The sequence below is a fragment of the Schistocerca nitens genome, chromosome 1, assembly GCF_023898315.1.
Source record: "Schistocerca nitens isolate TAMUIC-IGC-003100 chromosome 1, iqSchNite1.1, whole genome shotgun sequence".
Taxonomy (NCBI): Eukaryota; Metazoa; Arthropoda; class Insecta; order Orthoptera; family Acrididae; genus Schistocerca; species Schistocerca nitens.
Window position 1 is genome coordinate 829,020,162 of NC_064614.1, and position 24,642 is coordinate 829,044,803.

At 44.1% G+C, this 24,642-nt stretch overlaps 1 protein-coding gene across 2 annotated transcripts in view; it reads left to right on the plus strand.

Moving 5' to 3' along the window:
• Positions 1–24,642, plus strand: part of LOC126262869 (erythroid differentiation-related factor 1) — a 244,620-nt gene that overhangs the window by 38,528 nt on the left and 181,450 nt on the right. For both annotated transcript variants that reach the window (XM_049959739.1, XM_049959746.1), the window contains exon 6: positions 459–631. In XM_049959739.1, the coding sequence (XP_049815696.1) occupies positions 459–631 (173 nt within the window). The remainder of the gene's footprint in view (positions 1–458; positions 632–24,642) is intronic.

Consider the following 24,642-nt stretch of genomic DNA (forward strand, 5'->3'; position numbering starts at 1 on the left):
CTTTTCTTTTTTCAGTGTGAATACAGGAATAACAATTCTGTTAGCTCTTCATTTTGTTTATTGATATTGATTTGAGGCAGTGAATCTTGTGTTCTGTAAAAACCATTATCAGAAGTTTTTGGAAGGAATTTTGAACAGAATTTGTGTTCTCATGTGTTTCATGGTGCTTTGTAGGTTGTATTTCATGAAACAGATTTCCCAGCGTACCTATTGCAGATTTGCAAAGTAAGTCTGATGAAGGCAATAAGAACACACTTTGATGCACATCTTGTGTTCTGAAGTAATGTAGTCTCTTCAGTGGTCAAATGTGTCTCTTATTGAGGACCGTTTTCTTGACACCAAATGCTTGTAGTGTATGAAATAAGTATGTACTTAGCCAGTATTTGTATCACCTTTTCCATTGTAACTAGTACTTGTGCGCAGTAAAGCCTTACTGGTCTTTTCTGTGTGTGTTTTAGGTTTGGCCACCACTGCCTGATCCTCAATTTGAAGAACAACTCCCTGACCCATTATCAAATCACAAATTTACTCGCAATGTTCTGTGGACATTTGAGGACATCCAGATGCTTATTGGTACTGACATGCCAATTTTTGGAGGAACAACTCATCCTTGTATAAGTCTCAGGCTGAGGTAAAGTGTGCATTTTTATGTACAGTGTGTTTCGAAATTACAGCAACAAATATCAAGGAGATATAGAATGGATCTTAAGGCACAAAATGTGGACAGAACCCTTGTCCGGACATGTCAGCCAATGACTCTACAGAGCGTTGAAGTTAAGTCACCAGTGCCTGTGATACCTTGATCATGATAGAAACTTTTGGGGACAATGGAGAAGAATAAATGAATAAATTTAAAGTAAGGGACCATGGTCTAGAAACGAACGAGTCGGAAGTTATAAGTGAAAATCATTGTGCTACCTCTTACAGTGGAATATGTGTATCAGTAGTATTGTTGCTAAGACTGTAGGGCAAGCAACTTCCAGAGGTGACAGTATGGACAAAAAAGAAAGGAAGGTCCCATAAACATGGTTCCTAAAATGCATACCTGAGGAGCTGTGAGCAATTGTTCATCTTCGCTACTGTGAAACTTGTCACTTCTGTTGAATAAATGCTCAAAACTCTGAAGGTATTCATTTTAGAGCCAACATTTACTGAACATGTCTCTCTTGTTTTGGTCCATTCTACCAACTCTGAAAGTTGCCTACCCTATAGTTGTAACAACAAAAGTACTGGTACATGTATTCAAGTGTCGGAGGTATCAAAACAATTTTCACTTAAAACTTTCGACTTGTTCGTTTTCGGACCAGGGACCCTCATCTCTCATTTATACATTTATCCTTCTCCATCATCCCAGAAAATTTGTATCATCATCATCATTGAATCAAACCTGTCTGTGCATATATTTGCAAGTGCTAGCACCTACAACTTCGTCATTGGATGACGTTTCCGGACACGGGTTCCTGTCTTCATTTTGTTTCTCAAGACACCTTCTACATCACTTCGAAGTTTGTTGGTGTAATTTTGGAACATCCAGTTTATGATAGAGCATATTGATTCATCAGTAATTATTCACAGTTTAAATGTTTAGAGTAGAGCTCATTCTTTGAATTCATTGAGCCTGCTAGCACTAGCTTGCCAATAATTTTCAGTTTTTTAAGGTAATGGTAGAACTTCAAAACTTTGAATAATAATTGGATGAACATTTTTGTTGCTGGAAAGTGGTACAATTGGAAGGGAACTAACATTATGAATATAGTTTTCTTGGGTTTTTAGGTTGCCACATAGGCTCAGGAAAGTGTTATTCATTTCTTTGTGCAGTTGCAAAGGGATTTTTGGTATTTTAATTGTCAAGCATTTTCTGTAGGCACTACCCTTCCTCGGATTCTTACTATTACATAACACTTCATGAGAAATTTTCTGTTAGCATTTCCAAGAAATCGGACATTTTTTGATTGTAGATCACATGTAGAAAGTTATTTTTCAGTAGTGTGTGCCCCACAGCTTGGAGATGTATGTTGAAAATCATATTTTACCACCATTAGCTGTTATAAAGACTTCTGTTATTGCTACTAATTTTGATTGTTACTGATTTTCATCAGTCACATGAAGTTTTTAAATTGCATTATCTGTTTGGATACATACACAATGGTCCTTCCTACTGTACAAATCTGGACAACAGAACTCTTAACAATACAGTTGCTCTAAATATCAAATGTCTCAATAATGTTGTAGTACAACATATCCATATCCAACTTCCGTGTATGAATGGAGTAGCAAAGGTGACTGAAACATCTCCAGAGCCTCTCTACTTTTTGACTAGAAAACTGTTTCCAGTAGCTTCATTTCTCTTTGGCTATAAAATGTATATTGTAACATGGAATATTATGATTTTGCTAGACAACCTCAAAATTGATAACCTATGGTTCTGAACAATCCTTATTGCTTGTGATCGTAAATGATATATTGTCAACATGGCTTAGATGTCTTAAGACCCAGACATGTTTTTCTGGAAAGAGAAACATTTGGAGAAGTCTGGCATTGATAAAGTAGATTTTGCTGTTGAGAGTGATTTAGTCAAATATATCTTGAAAATTACTGATGACATAAACAGTTGACTCATATAAATGAGACTGAAGTTAAACTAACAAAAACGAACATTTCTGTATTTCCATTCTGATAGGAGAAATTGAGACCAAAGAGGAGCTCTAGTCAGAGTTTCTATCATCATCATTATGCCTCATAGATACAAAAATGACTAAATAATGTTCTTAGGAGATTTTAATGCCAGATTGTGGTGAGCCTATCACATTTTGGCAGTACACAATCAGGAGAAACATAATTATTTTATCTAATTAATGAAAATTGCTCCTAAGCAAGTGTGCAGAACTTAGGCTTCAGTTAAAGGGTCACTGACACCCAGGCAATCTGCCACCAACAAACATTGTCCAAAGAGGGCCAGTCCTTTCAATTCAGTACTGCAATATGAGTGCCGTCTCGGTGCTACTGATTTCGAAACCTGAATGTACAAACTTCGGACAACAATCAGCAGAATTCAAATCGGTTTGTTTTCTTTGGTTGAATTGGTCAACTTTTACACAAGGAAGCCTGAATTGTGACAAACTTGTAAGTTTAATATTACAAAGAAGGAATTGGTGGCATCCTGAGGATGAGAAATATAACAACAGGGATATGTCTCATAATTTATGGTCTCAAATCACTACTTTATTGGAAACCATAAGTTCCAAACAACTTAACAATTTAATATTGATTAGTTAAATGTTACCATATATTGCAGTACATATGTTCCATAGCTATCTAGCCATTTCAGGCCCACTATACTTTTTGCAGTATGTTATCTGCAACCCGAGCAAAATCTGTATTAGAAATTTTAGGCCTAGATTGTAACCTCAAACAATTACATGTTCAAGTGAGAAAGGTGACATATGTCATTTTGATGTGCAAAACTACTGTGGTAGATATTTTTTGGTTGTGGTAGTAGAACATTACTTATCTGTGAATTATTATTAATGCTTGCTGGTGTTTCTGTTCCAGTACGATCATGATTCTGTTATGTGACGTGCTTTTACAAATGTTGTGTATGTTTTTGCAGTTATCAGTACTTCAGGTGTTTAGAGAACCTTATTCTGAAATTTATGTTTGTCTTTCCCACATATGCTGAATGACAGTCATTGAAGGTTAATTGACATGTATCTGTTCAGCTGAAAATATTTGAAGTTGTGCAAGGTGTTTGTTTTACTTTTCATTGTCACCACAAATCATGTTGAGTTTGTAATAGAACATTTCTCAATTCATCACTAATAGTTGTGAAACTTGTCTGGTTAGCCCAGTAACTGAGAAAAGAGTGTACAATGCTCACCACATTCTTTTCACTACAGATGTTGGTCAGAATAGATTCTAACTTCTTTAATCCCGCCAAAAACTAATGAAGGTGATCAGTTGTCCTTTGACCAACCTGTTGGCCGATGTTGCCAAGTGACTCGTAATGAAGGCATCTGATGACAATTGTCTTTGCTGCTGTGAATGTAGCCTTAATGATCCCTAATACCGTATTTCAGCAGACTGATCACTGCAACACATTGTGATATAACCAAGATCAGAGCCTTTAAGAGCTAAAGAGCTTTAATGGTAAGTTGTTGTTCCATAAAACTTTGTGAATACCTTCTGGATCTAAAATTTGATTTTTGGAGCAAACACAGATCTTTCTTATTTCATGTTTCACTAGAGTTGCAATATCATCAGCACTTTTTTATTATTTTTTCCTATTAAATAACAGGGAAAAGTGCCTTATAGAATCTGTATATTTAGAATTTCAGTTTTTAAGTAGGAATATCAGCAATGCAGGAAAACACAGATTTGCTACTTACCATAAAGAAGACACATTAGGTTGCAGACAGGCACAATTAAGACACTTGCATAAAGCTTACGGCCACAACCTTCATCAGTAAAAGAGAGACATACATCATTCATACACACAAGCAAGCTCACCTCATGCACACATGACTGCCAGCTCCAGCATCTTGGGCCAGAATGCAACTATCTTCTGGGATGCAAGCAGCAATCTGGAGGGAACAGGGATGGGGAAGGGGAATGGGAAGGGGAAGGGGAAGGGGAAGGGGTGGGGAGGGAGAGGAGGCGGAAGGAGAAAGGAATCGTAGTGTACGGGTGGGGGGAGAGACGAACTATGTCTGGTGGAGTGTGCAGGGCCTAGAATACCAACTGGTGCAGTGTCAGGAGGTTGTGGGGCAGGGAGGTGGGGAAAAAAGGAGAGGAGCTGTGAAAGATGAGTGGATGCATTGCCAGAGGACGGCAAATAAACAGGGTGGGAGATGAGAAAGGGGAGGAGATGATAGGACAGAGGGGATGGTAACTCTTGGTTGGAGGATGTTAGGACAGTGTGTTACTGTAGGTTTAGGCTGGAATAATTATGGAAACAGAGAATGTGTTGTAAGGATAACTCCCATCTACACAGTTCAGAAAATCTGGTGGTGGAGGGAATAATCCAGATGGCTCTCTCAATACTAGCAGACATACCACTACCGTATTTACTCGAATCTAAGCCGCACTTTTTTTCCGGATTTTGTAACCCAAAAAACAGCCTGCGGCTTAGAATCGAGTGCAAAGCAAGCGGAAGTTCTGAAAAATGTTGATAGGTGCCGCCACAACTAACTTCTGCCGTCGAATATATGTAGCGCTACACAAGCATGCTTTGTGGGCACAAAGATAAATACTGGCGCCAAAACCTCTGCACCAGTAAATAAATTTTAAAAAAGGTAGAAGACGAGCTTTTTTTTTCTCCGCCCCGAGTTTCGACCACTGCATTTTCATACATTATCCAACGAAGTAAATACAAATTCCGTATTGTTCATCTTCGAATGTAGCAGAATTTCAATGTACTACGAAAATCCGACTGGCAAGACTGGCCAACTCTACGTTCCGAGTTTTTTCATACCTGTGAGAAGAGATGGTTGCTAATAGGAACCTGATGAAATGTGAATCACATGCAGTATTCTCTTCACCATAAGAATAATACGAATATAAACATTTTGCCATGTATTCTTTCGTGTTTGCTGCTATCTCATTTAAATCCTGTCTGCGTAATAAACTACGAAACTAGAGTGAGACAACAGCAAACGCGGAAGAATATACGTATCGTGTCATGTTTATATTCGTATTATTCTTATGCCTAATAGTGATACAGTCAGAAACAAAGCATGGCAACTGACTAGATTTTAAATGTAAGATGACTAATTTCTGTGCAGAATTTGATGTACTAAAGAAGCGCCCGCAAAGATTTTCAAACGGAGGAAAACTTTCGCAAAACTCTCGTTCAGAACATGTTCTATCATACGCATGTTCTATCATACGCATTTGGTTCTTGTTGATCATTATCAAAGAAAGCAGCAGTGTAAGTAACAACAAATAGCAGTCTCTTGCCATTGTTTCGCTAATGAGACGATTCCTTTTTTTTTAAGCGGCGGTAGCGCGCACAAAAGCAAGTCATGCCACGAGCGGCGACAGGCCGTAAACATGCACTATCAAAATGCGACAAACAATGCATTACACAGTACAGTAATGCATTTTCAGCTTAGAGTGACGTAAACACCTATAACAAAGAAAACGGCACTTATCAGATCAAAGAAAAATAAGCAATCGATTCAAACCAGACGAAGCACGTGAAAAAGGAAGGGTACCCGTATAAATACGGACGGAGCGCCTGACGCATAGCGATGGCTACCTGGTAAAGCTTAACTGCTAAGCTTACGACTCGAACCAAACTACTGTAGCTGTATCGTCTTTCATTCGACCTAAATTGTGTCTCATATTACAATGGACCCACTTTGTTTCGATTTGGATGTGCGGCCTAAAACTTCTCTCTCCCCTTGAATTTCGAGTCTCAAATTTCAGGTGCGGCTTAGATTCGGGAAATTTTTTTTTCCCTTATTTCGAGTCTCATTTTTCAGGTGCGGCTTAGATTCGAGTGCGGCTTAGATTCGAGTAAATACGGTATGCTCCCTTGTCTCTGTGCAAGCACAGCGTTTAGCATACCCAGAAATGTAGAACATCAAACTCGACACAATCTGTAGGTTATTGATGTCACTTGCTTCATCCTTGGTCACTGATTTATGTGCAAGTACAAAATGCGCAGGCACTTCAAATAATCAATTTTGTCCCGTAAGTGCCTCATGTAAAAGTGGCTTTAGTGTGGTGTGGGGGCTGCGCTGGCTGTAGGGTGACGTAGCAAGTCGCCATCCAATAAGAGCTCACTAGCCAGAAATGGCTGACATTTCCTTGAATTTAAAAGGTTGATGATCAGTCTTGTTGCTGAGTACAGTATATTGGAAATACATGCAAAAAGACAAGACTGAGTTATAAGTGGCACAAGGAAAGGTGACAGCTGGACCCCTTCCTCATGTATTGTCTCGGTCCAGAATGCTTCGCATCAACTGTCCTGTTTTCCCGTTGCTGCCACAATCTAACACTAATTTTATCATAATTGTCTTGTGAAGCTAAATGTTGCAAGTTGTACTGGCAAAACTGATTGCGGATTACATCAGCATTCCCTCTCTCACGTCTTAACTCTTTCACCATCCATGGTGTGAATCATCTGTCTTTTGTGCCACGTGTAACGCATTCAGTCACATCAAATGTCAGTAAGAAGAAAATGGGACAAAGTCAAACAAGAAGTTGAGTAAGAATGTAGAATTGAGGTGAATGTTAGTAGAAAGAAAATAAAATCATGGAAATTTTAGCATTGATATTATGGGTTTTTGCAGGGGATGCAAATTTATGGCATAGAAACGCAAAGAACGTGAAATTGAAGTTGCACTGTAACTTTTTTATGTGTGCACCTTGTTAACACATGTTGTAGTTTCTGTGTCTGTATTTTGTGTTATAGATGTGGCCAGATACCATAGTCATAGGTAAGAACACATCAGTATATAGTCACATCGTTTAGCATACAATAGGCAAATAAACAAAAGTGAGACTGAGGGCCTGGAATAGTGGGCTTTATTGGGCTGTTGTGCGTACAGCACAGCACTTTGTGCGTCATCTCTGCAGGTTGTGAAGTGACCTCTCTAGGTTGGCCATGGAGGCACTTTTATTGCACACTGTTTGATTATGTGCACACACTATAAGGTTACAGCGGTCCTTCCCCCTTGGGGAAAAGTGTTCACTGTGGGATGTCTACTTTCATGTCTTCCTCGGTAGGTGATGACTGCTGGAGCAGGTGTGGTGCTGTCACAGGAGAATATGGTCTGAAATGGCATGGGTGCAGACAGGCACAGTGCCCATTGCCCTCGAGAGGCTGTAAGGGAGCACTGTTGGTGATGGTGCTGTATCCGTGTCCACATCCAGGTAGGTACTCGGCAATGGAATCAGTAGAGAAGGCGGTGGCAGAGGTGACAGGGACTGCAGAGACGGAGATTGCCCGGCACTGACTACTCCACCTAACGGTGGCAGCACACATAGTGAAGTGGTGCCGGAGCTGAAGGAGGCATGCAGCATGGCACGGATGCTGACGCAAATGGTGGAGGCGGCTGTTGGGGGTGGAGGGTTCTCTGGTGCGAGGTTGGTCACATGTGGACGGAGCTGGTTGTAGAGTTGTGACAACAAGCCATCGGAGTCGCGCATGACACAGAGGCAGTGGTATTCACTTAGAGCACAATCCAAACTCATGGGCCCGGATGGCAGAACCTGGATGGGATCGCTGCGAGTTGGGTGCCAGTGGGTAGCTGGGAACTGGCCAGAGTAGATGAAGCAGCATACGTAGCTGGCGGCCGTGATGCAACAACACCGGCTACATACGCCAACTGGAGTGAACCTGTATGAACTAAGGAATGTATTGAGGGCTTCCTTGGGAGAAGATATGAGTGATATATTTTTTTATCTGGGTTTTAAATGTATGTATCAGCCGTTCCACCTCTCCTTTGGTCTGGGATTGAAAGGGAGGGGTCACAACATGCCAGATGACACACTTTGTTCATAAATTTTCAAAATCTCGAGATGCTAACTTCATACAGCAATCGTTCTAAGGGAAAGATCTTTGAGAGAACCCTGCCCCCTGACCGTAGCTGCTATGGATGTGGACAGGCAACAAACCACATAAAGAAATTTTGAGAGAGCTTCAACTACTTCAAGCCAAAAGGAGTTAAGGAATGGGCCTGCAAAACCAGCATGAATACACTCCCAAAGGTGCTGGGCAGGGGGATGGGGGAAGGGAGTCGTAGAGAAAGAGAGACCTGTGGTGCCACTTGATTGGTTGTGGGCAGGCTGTCACAATGCACCCCCCCCCCCCCCCCCCCCGCCCTTCACCCCCCCCCCTCCTCCTCCCTGGGGTCTTGCCACTTTTGGCAGACTCGTGCTTGACTACTGTGAGGCCCCAGCCTTTGCAGCATCCTTTCCCTTCCCTGCTGCATGTCTATCCTCTTGCTCTTCTTTTTCCCCTCCCTTGGGGAACATATTTGTGGTGTTATTGGGAATGTTCTGCATTGTCTGTAGCTGACATAAGGACAGTCTCATCACTGTTTTTTGTTCCCATTTCCTTTCTTTGTTTCCCTTCTCTTCTCGTTCCTCTTTTTCTTCATCCTCCCTGTGTGCTCCTGAAGGCTGGCCCACATGTCTGACGCGTAACAGGTGACTGGGTAACGCTTAATTCCCACCCCCGGGTCAACAGGTAGGGTTTGCACATATCCCCTGGTACAGGCCAGGCCCAGGGAGGGGTGATTGCCTGAGCTGCTACCTTCCCAAATTGCCGATTGGTCCCTCTGTCAGGTGTTCGGGAGGTGTGACCTGAGGTGTGAACAATCACTTAAGGCGGGTGCACACCCCCTCTCCTGTAAAGGGAGCCCCCAGCTGGAAGGAGTGCGCCATTGGAGGTGCTGGCAATCATGAGGGATTTTCTGGCAGTGAACCTGTCATATTCATAATCCATGTCTACGAAATGTAAACCGAATGAGGCTAATGATTCAAAGACACTTCCAGCTGCACAACAGTTCTTCGTGGTTTCACTTACTGAAGATAGTCAGTCCTTTGCAACGCTAAATGCATTTATTATTTAGAAAGGCATTGATACAATTGTGGGCTCCGTGAAATCCTGCTCTTGTTAACGGAATGGCACTTTGCTTTTGAAGACTACTTCTGATTCTCGAGCACAACAACTGCTTGTCACCTCACTTCTCCATTGCTATCCTGTTCGTGTCAAGGCCTATACAAATTTGAATCCTTCCCGTGGTGTTATTTACACTAGGCTACTCAACGGTCTGACCTCTAATCAGGGTGGCAATGCCGTCCATCAGGTGGTGAGAAAGGTAGATTCCTCCTTAGTACCCACAGACCCTCTTTTTCTTATCTTTGATAACATGATGCTTCTGTTCATGATCAAAGCAGGCTATGAAATTATCACAATTTGATTGTACATTCTGAACCCGATGTGTTGCTATCAGTGTCATCGTTTCAAACACACTAGAACATCTTGTCGACCCTCAACCAAATGTATCTCCTGTGGTAGACATGTGCACAAGGGCAATTGTCCACCTCCTTCTCCCCACTGCAACAACTGCAACGGTGGCCAAGCCGCCGCCTCTTGAGATTGTCCCATGTATCTTCATGAGCGGGCTGTCCAGGAGATATGCGTAAAGGAAAAAGTGCCTTAACCGGTCGCTTGCAAGTTATTGGCTAGTCGAAAGCCCTGCCTGCTCCTGTCTGGCCCTTGTAGTTCTGTTCTTGTTACCTCTTGCTCCTTGAAGGACATGTACACACAGACATGTGACCTCAAATTCAGCTCTGAGGTTGTGAAATTGCCCAGTGTCAAGGTAGCATCACCATCCCCTCATCCAGCTGTGCAACAAGCCATCAAACTCTAGCCTCAAGGGGTGAAGCCACCAGCTACACAACCGGCTGGTCAGAAAGGACAGAAGGTGTACTCCTATGAAGACTTCGTATGACCCTCCAGCCAACCAACATCTGAATCTTCCTCTGCTAACCAGAAAGGCTCAAAGCAGCCCAATAAAGGCAAACAGTCTTCTCCTTCGCTGACTCAAAGGTTCTCTTCAACAGTGTCATGACATGATATCTTCACCCGACTGTCCTCTGTGTCGCCATTGCACATCACCAGCCATTTTTCTGCGTTTGTCTCCATAGACCGACAGCACAAGAAAGCCAAAGCTTTTGTGCACCTCATTGAGCACGATCCTCCTGCTCCTGAGCCCTGTAACAGTGAGTCTTTGCAGGTGGCACTCGGCAGCCATCGAAGTGGCATCCCTTCATTTTTTCATCATCATGACTCTCCTCCAATGCAATGTTCACAGCCTTCAATCCCACAAAGAGGATTTATGCCCGCTTTTAGGTCCGCAGTGTCCCTTTACCCTACCTGCAGGAAACAAAATTGCGTCCTCACAACCGCTTTGAGCTTCTGTATTTCTTCCCGGGGTCCTTTTTGACTTTCCCCTCGAGGCTGGCATTCCATGTCATGTGGGAGTCATACTGCTCATACGGGAACTGATCTCCTTGACTACCTGTCTTCAAGCTGTTGCAGTTCGCCTTTTCCTTCCTCACCTGAGTTTTTCCCTTTGTATCATTTATGTCTCTCCATCATTCAGTGTCACCAGGGCAGACTTCCTTCCACTTATTGGACAGCTACCTCACCCATTTCTGCTACATGGTGACTTTAATGTGCATCAGCGCCTTTAGGGTTCTCCAAGAAGCTGTGAGAGACGTGCCCTATTGGCTGACCTTCTTAATCAACTTACCTTTTCTGCCTTAACACTGGAGCACCCACATTACTTTCCAGCTCCTCGCACAGCTATTCCCATTTGGACCTATCCTTCTGCACTGACCAGCTTGCCCTTTGCTTCGAGTGGTCCATTCTCTCCGACACCTACTTGAGTGACCATTTCCCATGTGCTATCCGTTTGCTGTCTCCTACCCCATGTGAGGCACACGTAAATGGCACCTTTCTAAGGCTGACTGGTGGCTTTACTCCTCCCTGGCAATCTTTGAAGAACAAGATTTCCCCAGTTGTGATGACCTCAGTGAATATGTTACAAACATTACCCTTACCAATGCAGAACATTCCGTTCCTCGCACTTTCATTTTACCACCCTGTGTTCAAGTCCATTGGTGGACTGAGGTTTGTCGCGACGCAATTCGCTCTGCGTTTTTAACTGTCGTCCTAAGATGACAAACTGCATTCATTATAAACAGATACGTACACAGTGTCATCACATTCTTCAGAGCAGCAAAAAAGCCAGCTGGGTTTCATTCACTAGTTAGTTTAACAGTTCCAACCCTTCCTCTGTGTGTGGGCCAACCTCCGACGGCTCTCTGGGACCAAGATCGATTCCCCAATTTCCGGCTTGACGGTAGCAGACGTTGTCATTGTGGATCCTATTGCTATCTCCAACACCTTGAGCCACCATTTTGCAGAAATTTTGAGCTCTTCCCACTATCACATTGCCTTCCTCCATCGGAAACGAGTGGAGGCGGCTAGGACGATATACTTCTCTTATCAGAATTGTGGGTGCTACAATGCCGCCTTTACTATGAGGGAGCTAGATCGTGCTCTCAGTTCATCCCGATCCTCCGCCCCAGGGCCAGGCACTGTCCACATTCAAATGTTGCAGCACCTTTCTCTTGCGGGCAAGCACTTTCTGCTTAATACGTAGGTTGGAACTTAAATAGTGGCGACACTGCTGTGGAGACACTATGCAATGGAATCTGCTATTGTCGCTTTTAGCACACGTTGTTGACATACCTACCTTACCTCCGAGCAAATGCGCTCGTCTGTCCCACATCACTGGCGTGCGCACAATCGAGGGAAAGACAATCACTTTTGAGTGAGCAGTCTAACATAATGGTGTCACTATGTTTTCGAAACGGGAACAACGGAGTTGGGTCAAGATTGAATGTGCCAGCAGTCGTACAGCACAACAGTGTCATCAAGATCTTCTAGAGGCGTACAGGGAATAGGCATTGCCGTACAGAACAGTGGCATGTTGGGTAAAAGCCTTCTGCGAAGGTCGGCAAACTATGGCAGACATGCATCAAGCAGGTCGTTCTAGCATCTCTGAAGAAGTAGTGCCACGTCAGTGGATAGTGATTGATGCCATACGATTTGTGAGCTCGCCCACAAAAACAGATTAGCGCATATGACTGTGCTTCGTATCCTGAAGGGACGCCTGGGCATGCGAAAAATTGGATCACGATGGGTTCCGCATGACTTAACGAAAATGCAGAAATGGATGCATTATGACGCTGCTCAGACGCCCTTGGAGCGCTATGAGTGCGAAGGAGAGGCATTTTTTATGCTGTATTGTACGACTGGATGAGACATGGGCCACATCGTACGGCCAAAATTGAAACGCCAATCCAATGAATGGTGTCATTATGGGTCGCTGTGAAAGTTGAAAGTGCGTCAGAGCCCCAGTATGGTGAAAGTTAAAGTTATGGTGATTCAAGTGTACAACTGTGATGGTGTTATCCTAACGCATTATGTTCCTCCACTGCAGACCGTCAGTGCACAGTATTACTGTTTGTTTTTCGAGCAGCACCTGCGACCAGCTTTGTTAAAGAAGCAGCGAAACTTTGTGCGCAACCCACCCATCATTTTGCACGACAATGCACGAGCGTATACAGCGCAGTGGCGTCTCTGTTCGGTTGATGGGACTGGGAAGTACTTTACCATCCACCATACTCCCCGGACTTAAGTCCTTGTGACTTTTGGGAGGACAACGGTTCAATCCCGCGTCCAGCCATCCTGATTTAGGTCTTCCATGATTTCCCTAAATTGCTCTAGGCAAATGCCGGGATGGTTCCTTTGAAAGGGCACGGCCGACTTCCTTCCCCGTCCTTCCCTAATCCGATGAGACCGATGACCTCACTGTCTGGTCTTCTTCCCGAAACAACCCAACCCTTGTGACTTTGATTTGATTCCAAAGATGAAGGAACCACTTCCTGGCATTTGCTTCAGAACTGTTCCAGAGATCCGATAGTCAGTAGACAGCTTCATTCACACCATCAACGGAACAGGCTCTGCTAATGGTATACTATGCCTTCCACATCACTGGCAACAGGTTCTACACAACGCTGGTGACTACTTTGAATGACAGTAACGGGTGCAAATATGTAACTTTTGTATCAGTTGTGAATATATAGTTGCCACTATTTAAGTTACAACCCTCGTACATACAACTGCATCTGGGCAGAAGGCATGTTTCCCAGGCACTGGCATGAAACCACCATCATACTCATACCTAAGCCCGGTAAGGACGAACACCTTATTTCTAGCTACTGCCCCATTTCTCTCACCAGCTGTGTTTGCAAGGTGATGGAATGTATGGTTCATGTCCGGCTGGTATGGTGGCTCGAGTCTCGTAATTTAATAGTGACTGCACTGTGTGGATTTCGAGTGTGCTGTTCTGCAGTTGACTATATCGTCACATTGTCCGCCCATGTCACGGTTGGTTTTCTGCGGCAATCCCAGACTCTGGCTGTATTTTTTGATTTGGAGAAGGCAAACAAAGCCTGCTGGAGTACTCGTATCCTCTGTACCCTCTACACTTGGGGCTTCCGAGGCCACCTGCCCCCTTTCCTTCAGGAGTTTTTAAAAGAAAGAGTTTTCAAGTTGCATATGGGTTCTGCCTTGTCGGAAACCTTGATCCAGGAAAACGGTGTGCCTCAGGATTCCATCCTGAGCGTCGTCCTCTTTGCTATCGACATTAACCCTATAATTGTCTGTCTCCCGCCTGGCATATCCGGCTTCCTTTTTGTTGATGATTTTGCCATCTACTGCAGTTCTCCACGGACCTGTCTCAGTGAGTGGCGTCTTTAGCAATGTCTTGATCGTCTTTACTCCTGGAGCATCAACAATGGCTTTTGTTTTCCCACAGGCAAAACCATCTGCCTGACTTTTGGTGGCACACTTGATTTCTCCCATCATCTTTACAGCTTGGTCCTGTTGCTCTTCTGTTCATTGAAACTACGAAATTTGTGGGGCTCATTCTCGATAGGGAAACTCCCATGTGTCTTACATTGCAGCTCGCTGTAAGCAGTCCCTCAATATCCTATGTGTCCTCGATGGTACTTCCTGGGGTGCAGATCGAACCACCCTCCATTTTACCGGTCCCTTTTCCATTGAAAACTAGACTGTGAGTGCTTTATTTATGTGTCTGCATGTCTGTCTCTCTTATGTCTACCTAGAAGGGCTTTAAACAAGGTAGACTGGGAAGCTTTCACCTCTGCTGTCACTGTTGAATCTCCTCCACATGGTACCATCAATGTGTTAGTTGAGCAGGTCACGAGAACGATCATTTCTGCAGTGGAAAACACAATCCCTTGTTCTTTAGCGTGCCCCCCAGCAAAAGTTAGTACCTTGGTGGTTGCCGGAAATCGCCGAGGCCATGAAAGAGCGTCGGCAAGCTCTACAGCGACATAAGCGGCACCCTTCCATAGAGCACCTAATAGCTTTTAAATGGCTCCGTGCCCGCGTTCACCAGCTTTTAAAAAGATGGAAAGAGGCATGTTGGGAGAGGCACGTGTCGACCATTGGGTGCCATACGTCACCTTCCCAAGTCTGGACGAAGATCAGATATGTTTGTGGGTACCAGACCCCAACAGGTGTCCCTGGCACAAACACCAATGGCATGTTATCTACTGATGCAAATGCAATTGCTGAGCACTATGCTTGAGCCTCTGCGTCAGAGAATTATCCCATAGAATTTCGAACCCTCAAATGGTGGATGGAAAGGAAAGCCCTCTCGTTCACTGAACACACAGTAAACCATATAATGCTCAATTTATGGAGTGGTATCTCCTCAGTGTTCTTGCACGTTGCCACAACACAGCTCCTGGGCCAGATCGTATCCACAGTCAGATGATAAAACATCTCTTGTCACACTACAAGTGACCTCTCCTCTTCATCTTCAACCGGATCTGGTGTGATGGGGTCTTTCCATCACAATGGCGGGAGAACACCCATCATTCCAGTGCTCAAACCTGGTTAAAACCCACTTGATGTGGATAGCTATTGGCCCATCAGCCTCACCAATGTTCTTTCTTGGTAAGCTGTTAAAACATATGGTAAGTTGGCGGTTGTGTTGGGTCCTGGAGTCACGTGGCCTACTGGCTCTATGCCAGTACGGTTTCCACCAGGGTCGCTCTGCCATTGATAATTTAGTTTCCCTCGAGTCTGCCATCCAAACAGCCTTTTCCAGATGCCAACACCTGGTTGCCGTCTTTGTGGATCTACGAAAAGCTTACAACACAACCTGGCAACATCATATCCTTACCACATTATATGAGTGGGGTCTCCGGGGGCCTGCTCCCGATTTTTATCCAAAATTTCCTATTGCTCTTTACTTTCCATGTCAAAGTTGGTGCCTGTAGCCCATGGCTTCCAGTTTTCAGCCACGAAGTCATGTGTCGTGCACTTCTGTCAGCATTGTACCATTCATCCAGAACCAGAACTTGACCGTAATGACGATCCACTCACTGTAGTGGAGACATACCGATTCTGAGGACTGATAGTTGACGCCCGATTGACGTGGCTTTCTCATCCTCGTCAGCTGAAGTGGATGCGCTGGCAGCCCCTCAATGGCCTCCACTGTCTGAGCAACACCAACTGGAGTGCAGATCACTCAACACTGCTCTACAGAGCCTATGTTCAATCCCACCTTGACTATGGGAGTCTGATTTATGGTTCGGTGGCGCCCGCAGCATTGTGTTTACTTGACCCAGTGCACCACTGTGGCATTCGACTGGCAACAGGAGCTTTTAGGACAAGTCCAGTGACCAGCATCCTGGTGGAGGCCGGAGCCCCTCCATTTGAGGTTAGGCATGCACAATTGCTCGCCAGTTACGTTACGCACAGTCATAGTTCTCCTGAGCGTCCAAATTACTGTCTCCTTTTCCCATCCGCGGCAGTTCATCTCCTGCACCAGGGGTCCAGGTCAGGACTTAAGATTGCGGTTCACATCCAATCTCTTCTATCTGAAGTGGAGTCCTTGCCTTTACTACCTATACTCGAAGTCCATTCATGTACACCTCCATGGTGTACACCTAGGCTGAAGCTTCGCTTGGACCTTTCACATGGCCGTAAGGACTTAGTTAACCCCGCAGCTCTCTGATGTCACTTTCTCTCGATTCTTGACATGTACCGAGACCATGAAGTGGTTTACACTGACAGCTCAATGGCTGATGGTCACGTTGGCTTCATGTATGTTCATGGAGAACATATTAAACAGCTCTCCTTGTCAGATGGTTGCAGTGTTTCACTGCAGAGCTGGCAGCCATTTCTCGTGCTCTTGAACGCATCCGCTCATGCCCTGGCGAGTTGTTTCTTCTCTGTACTGACTCCTTGAGTAGCCTATAAGCTATTGACCTGTGCTACCCTCACCATCCTTTGGTAGTGACCATCCAGGAGTCCATCTATGCCCAGGAATGGTCCAGTCATTCTGTGATGTTTGTGTGAACCCCAAGCCATGTTGGAATCCCAGAAAATGATCTTGCTGACAGGATATCCAAACGGGCTACACGGAAACTGCTTCTGCAGATCAGCATCCCCGTAACTGCCCTATGATCATTATTATGCCACAAGGTTCTTCAGCTTTTCGAGGTGGAATGGTATAATCTCGGTAAGCATAACAAACTGCGTGCTCTTAAGGAGACTACGAATGTGTGGAAGATCTCCATGAGGGGCTCTTGCAGGGACTCTGTGGTTCTCTGCAGCTCCACATTGGCCATACGTGGCTAACACATGGCTACCTCCTCCATCGCAAGGACCCACCTCAGTGTCACTGCAGCTCACACAGCTCACATGTGACTGTTGTCCACATCTTGCTGGACTGCCCATTTTTAACTGCTCTGCGGTGGACTTTTAACCTTCCCAGCACCCTACCGGTGACAATGCCTCAACAGCAGATTTAGTTTTACATTTTATTCGTGAGGGAGGGTTTTTATCATGCTATCTAAGGGTGGGCATTTAGCCTTCTCTCTGAGGTCGCCACCCTCTCTCCATTTTAACCCTGTCGCGCTTTGTATACATTTGTTTGTCTCGGTGGTCGTCTTTTCCCTACATATGTTCATCCCGCCTTATCTTTTCGGGGTGGACATTTTAATGTGTTGCAGAGTGGCTGACTCCTCCTCTTTTTTTATTGTGATCAGTTAGCCCAGACCATATGCTCTATGCTTTTAATACCTTCTTTTACTTTTCCTTGTGGTGTATGTTTTCCCAGTTTTTTTTGTTCTTTTTCTTCCTTTTTTTGTGTTCATTACATTCGTTTTCTTTTTAGGTGTGGTGTCGGGTGTTTTTGTACCTTGAGCCTTATTTGCGTCAGGAAAATGGGACTGATGACGCTGTAGTTTGGTCCCTTTATATCCCAAACCAACCAAGCAACCACTGTTGTGGGAACCGTTTGGCCACTGGTGCCTTTTACACTAGCCCAGTTGAGCGTCTGTATGCCGAAGCTGACGAACTTCTGCTGTCCTGATGCCATGACTTTCTCCTCAGCATGTACGCGTGCCATTTGTCTGCCATGCATGGCCACCCACCCTATGCCTTCTTTTTCGATGACTCTTCTGATCGCCAGTATGGCGCACGCCCCTCTTCTCTGTTACCTCCTGGAGACCACTTTCGGCACTTGCTCCGGCCTGTGGGTGTGAACCCGTCCCCACCTTGGCATCATGCAGCGGCACGTCTTCACCTTGGCCTTCATTCGCTTCCTAAGGACACTAGCCCAGCCTCGCTCTATCGCCTTCAGTTTCACGACCTTCACACGAATCTTCACGATAGTAGCTTTGTGTACACTGATGACTCTCATACTATCCGTGGTGTCACATGTGCCTTTGTCATTGGCCACGATGTTTTTCGGTATCGGTTTCCAGCACACTGCTCAGTATTTACAGCCAAGCTCCTTGCCCTGTATCAGGCCACAGAGTACATCTAGTGACACAGGCTTTTCAATTGTGTCCTCTGCTCAGCGCCCTTCGAAGTCGCTGTGTACTGTCTGCCGCCCATCTCTTAGTGCAACAGGCCCAGGGAAACTGTCACTTGCTCACTCTTGATGGGACCACTGTGATGCTTATTTGGGTGCTTGGCCGTGTCAGTCTGCCAGGAAATGAAGCTGCTGATGGTGCTGCCAAGGCTGCAGTCTTTGTACCTCAGCCCACTAGTTCCTATATTCCCTCCGATGATCTCTATGTTGCCATCTGTCACTTTGTCATTGCCATTGGTCCTCCCTTTGTGGGAATAAGTGCCAGGTAATGAAGCCTCTCCCAGCAGCTTGGACGACCTCCTCTCGGCCCTTCTGCCTGACCAAATGTCCATTTTTTTTTTTTAAGCGCTTGCGTTCCTGTTTGGGTTTGTCATCTGATTTATCAGCTGTTTTAGCAATGACGTGCGGGCTGTCGACCGCATTTTACTTTTTAACCGTCGTAGTGATATGGTGAAGGCCATTTAAATTTTAGTTCTGGACCTCTGTTTCTGTATTGTGTCTTTTGTAGCCCTTTCTCCGCGTCGCTGTTTTTAGCTGTCTTCACTTATGTCACTTGGGATTGATGTATAGTCGTTTTTTTACTCCTCTCTGTCTTCGTGTTCTATAGTTTTCACTTGGGCGCGTATGACCCCGGTTCATTTTGCGCACTAAAACCAAACAAAACAAAACAAACAGAAGAGAATGCTGATGATCCCATTGTCAGTATGTGGCTAAAACGTGATGGTGGGCCAGCAGTTTTATACAAGAAACACCCCAACGGTCCAGGCGGAGGGCGCATTACATGCCACTGGAATGTGGATGACATCACAACCCTAGGCACTGACACTTCAGTAGCCAACAGTAACACACCATCATCTACATCTACATCTACATACATACTCCGCAATCCACCATATGGTGCGTGGCGGAGGGTACCTCGTACCACAACTAGCATCTTCTCTCCCTGTTCCATTCCCAAACAGAACGAGGGAAAAATGACTGCCTATATGCCTCTGTACGAGACCTAATCTCTCTTATCTTATCTTTGTGGTCTTTCCGCAAAATGTAAGTTGGCGGCAGTAAAATTGTACCGCAGTCAGCCTCAAATGCTGGTTTTCTAAATTTCCTCAGTAGCGATTCGTGAAAAGAACGCCTCCTTTCCTCCAGAGACTCCCACCCGACTTCCTGAAGCATTTCTGTAACACTCGTGTGATGATCAAACCTACCAGTCACAAATCTAGCAGCGTGCCTCTGATTTGCTTCAATGTCCTCCCTCAATCTGACCCGATAGGGATCCCAAACTCTCGAGCAGTACTCAAGAATAGGTCGTAGTAGTGTTTTATAAGCGGTCTCCTTTACAGATGAACCACATCTTCCCAAAATTCTAGCAATGAACCGAAGATGACTATCTGCCTTCCCCACAACTGCCATTACATGCTTGTCCCACTTCATATTGCTTTGCAATGTTACGCCCAAATATTTAATCGACGTGACTGTATCAAGCGCTACACTGCTAATGGAGTATTCAAACATTACGGGATTCTTTTTCCTATTCATCTGCATTAATTTACATTTACCTATATTTAGAGTTAGCTGCCATTCTTTACACCAATCACAAATCCTGTCCAAGTAATTTTGTATCCTCCTGCAGTCACTCAACGATGACACCTTCCCGTACACCACAGCATCATCAGCAAACAGCCGCACATTGCTATCCACCCTATCCAAAAGATCATTTATGTAGATAGAAAACAACAGTGGACCTACCAGAAGAGAGGTGGTGGCAGAGAGCATAATAATTATGCAAAGGACCTTATGCTTGGCCTGGTGGTTTATCGGGTCAACTGTGGTGGGCAAATTGAACAATCTGACATAAGACAGGGTTGGCTGCGACAGCTGCTGAAAAGTGAGAATTGGCAGTACGAAAACCATCCACGGCATTTTGAGCTTCGATGTCTAAGTGAAAACAAAACAGCTCATCCTGCTCAAATTCTGGATTGGGGCTACTTGGCAGTGAAGGAGGAGTATCTGCATTAGTATGTTGTGGTGTGGGTCAGAGATGAATCTCATAGTTATAGCATGATGATAACAGATCCCAGAATTGCAGGTGATGGGCTACTGTGTCCAGTACAGATGGTAAAGGACTGAAAGGAGAAACCAGATGTTTATGATGAGTCATCAAATTAAACTGAGAACCATATAGAAAAACATGAAATTTTTTGAACACACATACAATAGCAAGGGCTTCTTTTTCTATCTGTGAGTAGTGCTGGTGCACCTGATTCAGTTTTGGAAGTGTATGCAATACTGCCCTCAAAAACATTGGCATATTAATGTCCAGCAATGGCCCCAAGGCCATATTGGGAGGCATCTGTGGCCAAAACAAGATATTGGCCTGGTTGGAAGGTAACCAAGCAAGATGCTGAGTGTAATTTTGACTTTAATAGGGTAAAAGCATGCTTGCAGGTGGCCAACCATTGAAAAGGAACATCTTACATAAGAGAGCATGAAGTGGCTGGGCCAATGTGGCTGCTGCAGGAAGAAGTTTATAGTAGTACGCAAGCTTTCTGAGAAAGATTTGCAGCTCTTTCACGTTGGTAGGACGTGGCAAAGTTTTGATGGCATTGACATGTTGGCATAAGGATTTGACGCCAGTATGGGAAACTTCAAAACCGAGATAGATATAGATGGCTGAAAAAATTGTGATTTGTCCAAGTTACACTTCAAACTGGTAGCCTGTTCCATCATAAACAAGGCACAAAGATTTCAGAAATGTTTTTCTGTTGAGAAATCTGAGTCTACAGTATCGTCCAGGTATTTAGTGCATCCCGGGACTGAGGCCTTGAGCTGCTCTAAAAATCAGAAAATGGTAGGGGCGCTAGCCAAGCTGAATAGCAGATGCTGGTATTAGTATAACTCAAAGGGGGTTTTCACTCAGAGAACGTGTTTGGAATCTTCATCCAGAGACAGTTGTAAGTAGACTTCTGACAAGTCTATTTTGGAAAAATATTGACCTCCCGGAAAGATGTGCTAAGAGTTCATCCGGATGGGGCAAGGGAAGGGATGTGTATCAGTAACAGACTGTGAATTTACAGACATTTTAAAACTGCCACAGAGCTGAAGGTTGAAGATTGCCGTTAGATTTTTTGACAGTTACCAGAGGAGTAGACCATTCACCAGATGAGACAGGTATGATAACACTCAAAAATCTAAGTTGATATGGTTCCAATTTGATTTGCTTCCCTAAAGCTACTGGGACTGGTCAGGCATGAAAAATATGGGAATGTGCTGTCAGTTTCATTGTGATATGAACCTCGGAATTGGTAGCACGCCCTAAACTTTCCAAAAGCAGGGAGGAATGTTCCGAGCAGAATACGTCCAGTTGTTGTTGCGGAACTTGATGCGATACCAGATGCACTTCACCAGTAAAGAGAACCCAGAAATCTTGTTGTCTAACCCAAAAAGCTTTTCAGTGTTGGGATCATCTAGTACTAGGCCGAACAACTGCTTTGTACACTACAAAAGTAGAAAACTGTCCCAATGTGGGTATTTGTTATTTGTTGTAACCCACTAGCGAAAGAGAGATAGGAGACAACGGGACAATGCTGATGATCTGTAACTCACCAGCCAATGAGATACAGGGGACTATATTGGTGATCCAAGAGCCTCATAGGTTTGAAAATTTAATAAAGTAACTGTTGCACTCATGTCCACTTGCATTTTTAACATCTTTAACATTTACTTCATTTTAGAGTTTCTTTGGGGCTACCATCACTTGGGAAACACTGTTCACATCCATGTTCGTGAGCTGCACACAGGCATGATATGACCATTTCTTTTACAGTGGTTGCACATCACCCAATTCTTTGGGCATGCTGCCTGCTCATGTTGAACAAAACAATAAAGGCACAATGGAAGAGGAGCATGCGACCCCTGTTGTGATGCTGACTGCTGCTGCTGGTGCTGTTTAGCACAGTGCTTCCCTATGCAGTGTGGAGCCCTGGTTGCACGGCTGCATTTGCTTTCCCCTATGAGCTAACGATCGTGGCCAAGGAGGAAAGGAAGAAATGGCAGCTATTTCACACAATGCTTATATCATATTTCCTGATGCCCTAGATACTTCAAAATAGTGAGCAATTTTCAGAACATCTGTGGGATAGAATTTCCGCATTATAAAACACACTCATGAAATTCCCTATCAGGATCCAGGCATGTTGTAGCATCACAATCCATCGAATCAGCATATGAGTCCCAGTGGGCTGCGAAGACAAACTGGCAATGGTAGGACTCAGTGCGAGCAGCAGTAATGTGAATATGTTTGCAACGACAATTAGTGAGCAACTGACACATTTCCTCAAAAGAGAGACTGGCAGTTTCCTGAAGAGGAGCTAGCTGACAAAAGGTAATAAGCATGAGGATAAATCCATGACAAAAATAAAGCGTTATACAAATTGGGGTTGATGACTCTGAAGCTTAAAAATTTTGCCGAAGGCATTTTTCATATGCGTCACAATCTCCTGCAGAATCATCATACAGAGGAAATGGTAGGGGCTATGTTAATGGATGTGGAACCAGTTGATCAATGAAGCTGCCAAATAGCTTAGTGCCAGCCTGCTGCTGGTTGGTGAGAGATCGCTGTTTTTCAGCAAGAGGTTGAAAGACTTCTTCTAACGATGTGTTGGCTGTGTATTGAAACAAAGAAACAAAGCACCTGGAGTAGAATGGTGCACTCATTGCCAAGTATGTTGTAACATTGTACAGAAACAAAATCAGAAGTAACACCAACCACACATTATTCTGCTTCCACATGAAGAACTCCACAATTAAACTAAATAAAGTAAAGAGCAGTACAAAGTCCCATAACTATAGAACACAGCATCGGTATATAGTCTTGTAGGTGAGCACGCGGTAAGCAAGTAAACATAAGTGAAGTAGAGGGCCTGGCAAGCCAGGCGTATATTGGGCTGTTGTGCACACGCCGCATGTCCAGGTTGCGAGGCAACTTCTCTGAGCCTCTCTAGGCTGGGTGTGGAGGCACTTGTATCCCTCGCTGTTTCATTATGTGCCCACACATTATAGGCTTACGTCAAAGGTCTTTTTGCCAATACCTCAATATGTATGGCAGTCATTTTGTTGTGTCTTTTTGCAATGCAACATCTCCTCTATATTGTATCACGAGTAGCAATCTTTCTTTTTCTTAATAATGTTGTTATTCCATCCTGAATCAGGCAGTCATGTGCGCAGTCTCTCTTTTCCTACATTGTTGATATTCCTACCTGGAGTTGCCATTGTTTGACAACTGATACTTTATATGACAGTTTTTTCGACCAGTACTTACCCTCAAGAGGCAAAACGTGTAACGCTACGGATAGACATACACAGCGTGACTCAGGAGTAAAGGTACATGTTTTGAGGGGTGACAGTATTAGTGATTCTGAACAAAAAATTTGATATGGACGTATGCCATATTTTGTATGGCTTCAAAGATAGAACACATTTAATATCACTTTTGTATGTTTTTTTGAATAACTCAAAAACTGCACCCTCCAGCGAAAAAGTGTAACAATACAAAATTAGACTATATTAAATTTCCTACAAAAAAGGTCCTATTCATCTTTTTCCCTAGAACTAATGGTTTGTGCGAAGAGAGCGCAAGAATGTTGAAAAACTCGCTCCACGCATATGCGCTGTAGCTTATAGTTTTTGTAGGCCAATATGAGGTAGTTTCCCTACTTGATAGACAACAAGTGTCCCATATCGAACTGTTCGTCTCAACTTGCTCTACACTATTGTGGTACACTGTAAACAGTGGCAATATTTGATAGTACAGAAAATAAATAACAATGAATATTAAATGTGTTCTATCGCGGATACAATTTGGAGTATGGCATTAAGTCCATATGAAGCTTTTTATTCAGTATCACTAATACTATCACCCCTTAAAGCATGTACCTTTCCTCCTGACTCACCACGTATAAAATTCAAAGTGGAACAAATTCTTTTGTCAGGAAGGAGGGAGGGATAGGTTGTTAAAAAGAAAAGCAGATTACTCAGATCCCAGGATGACAGGGATACATTGGCATAGAGAATGAGGGTAGATGAAGATCTTTGTTGCAAAAGCTAGAAAGTGTTTCACTTTCACTTTTATGTGAGT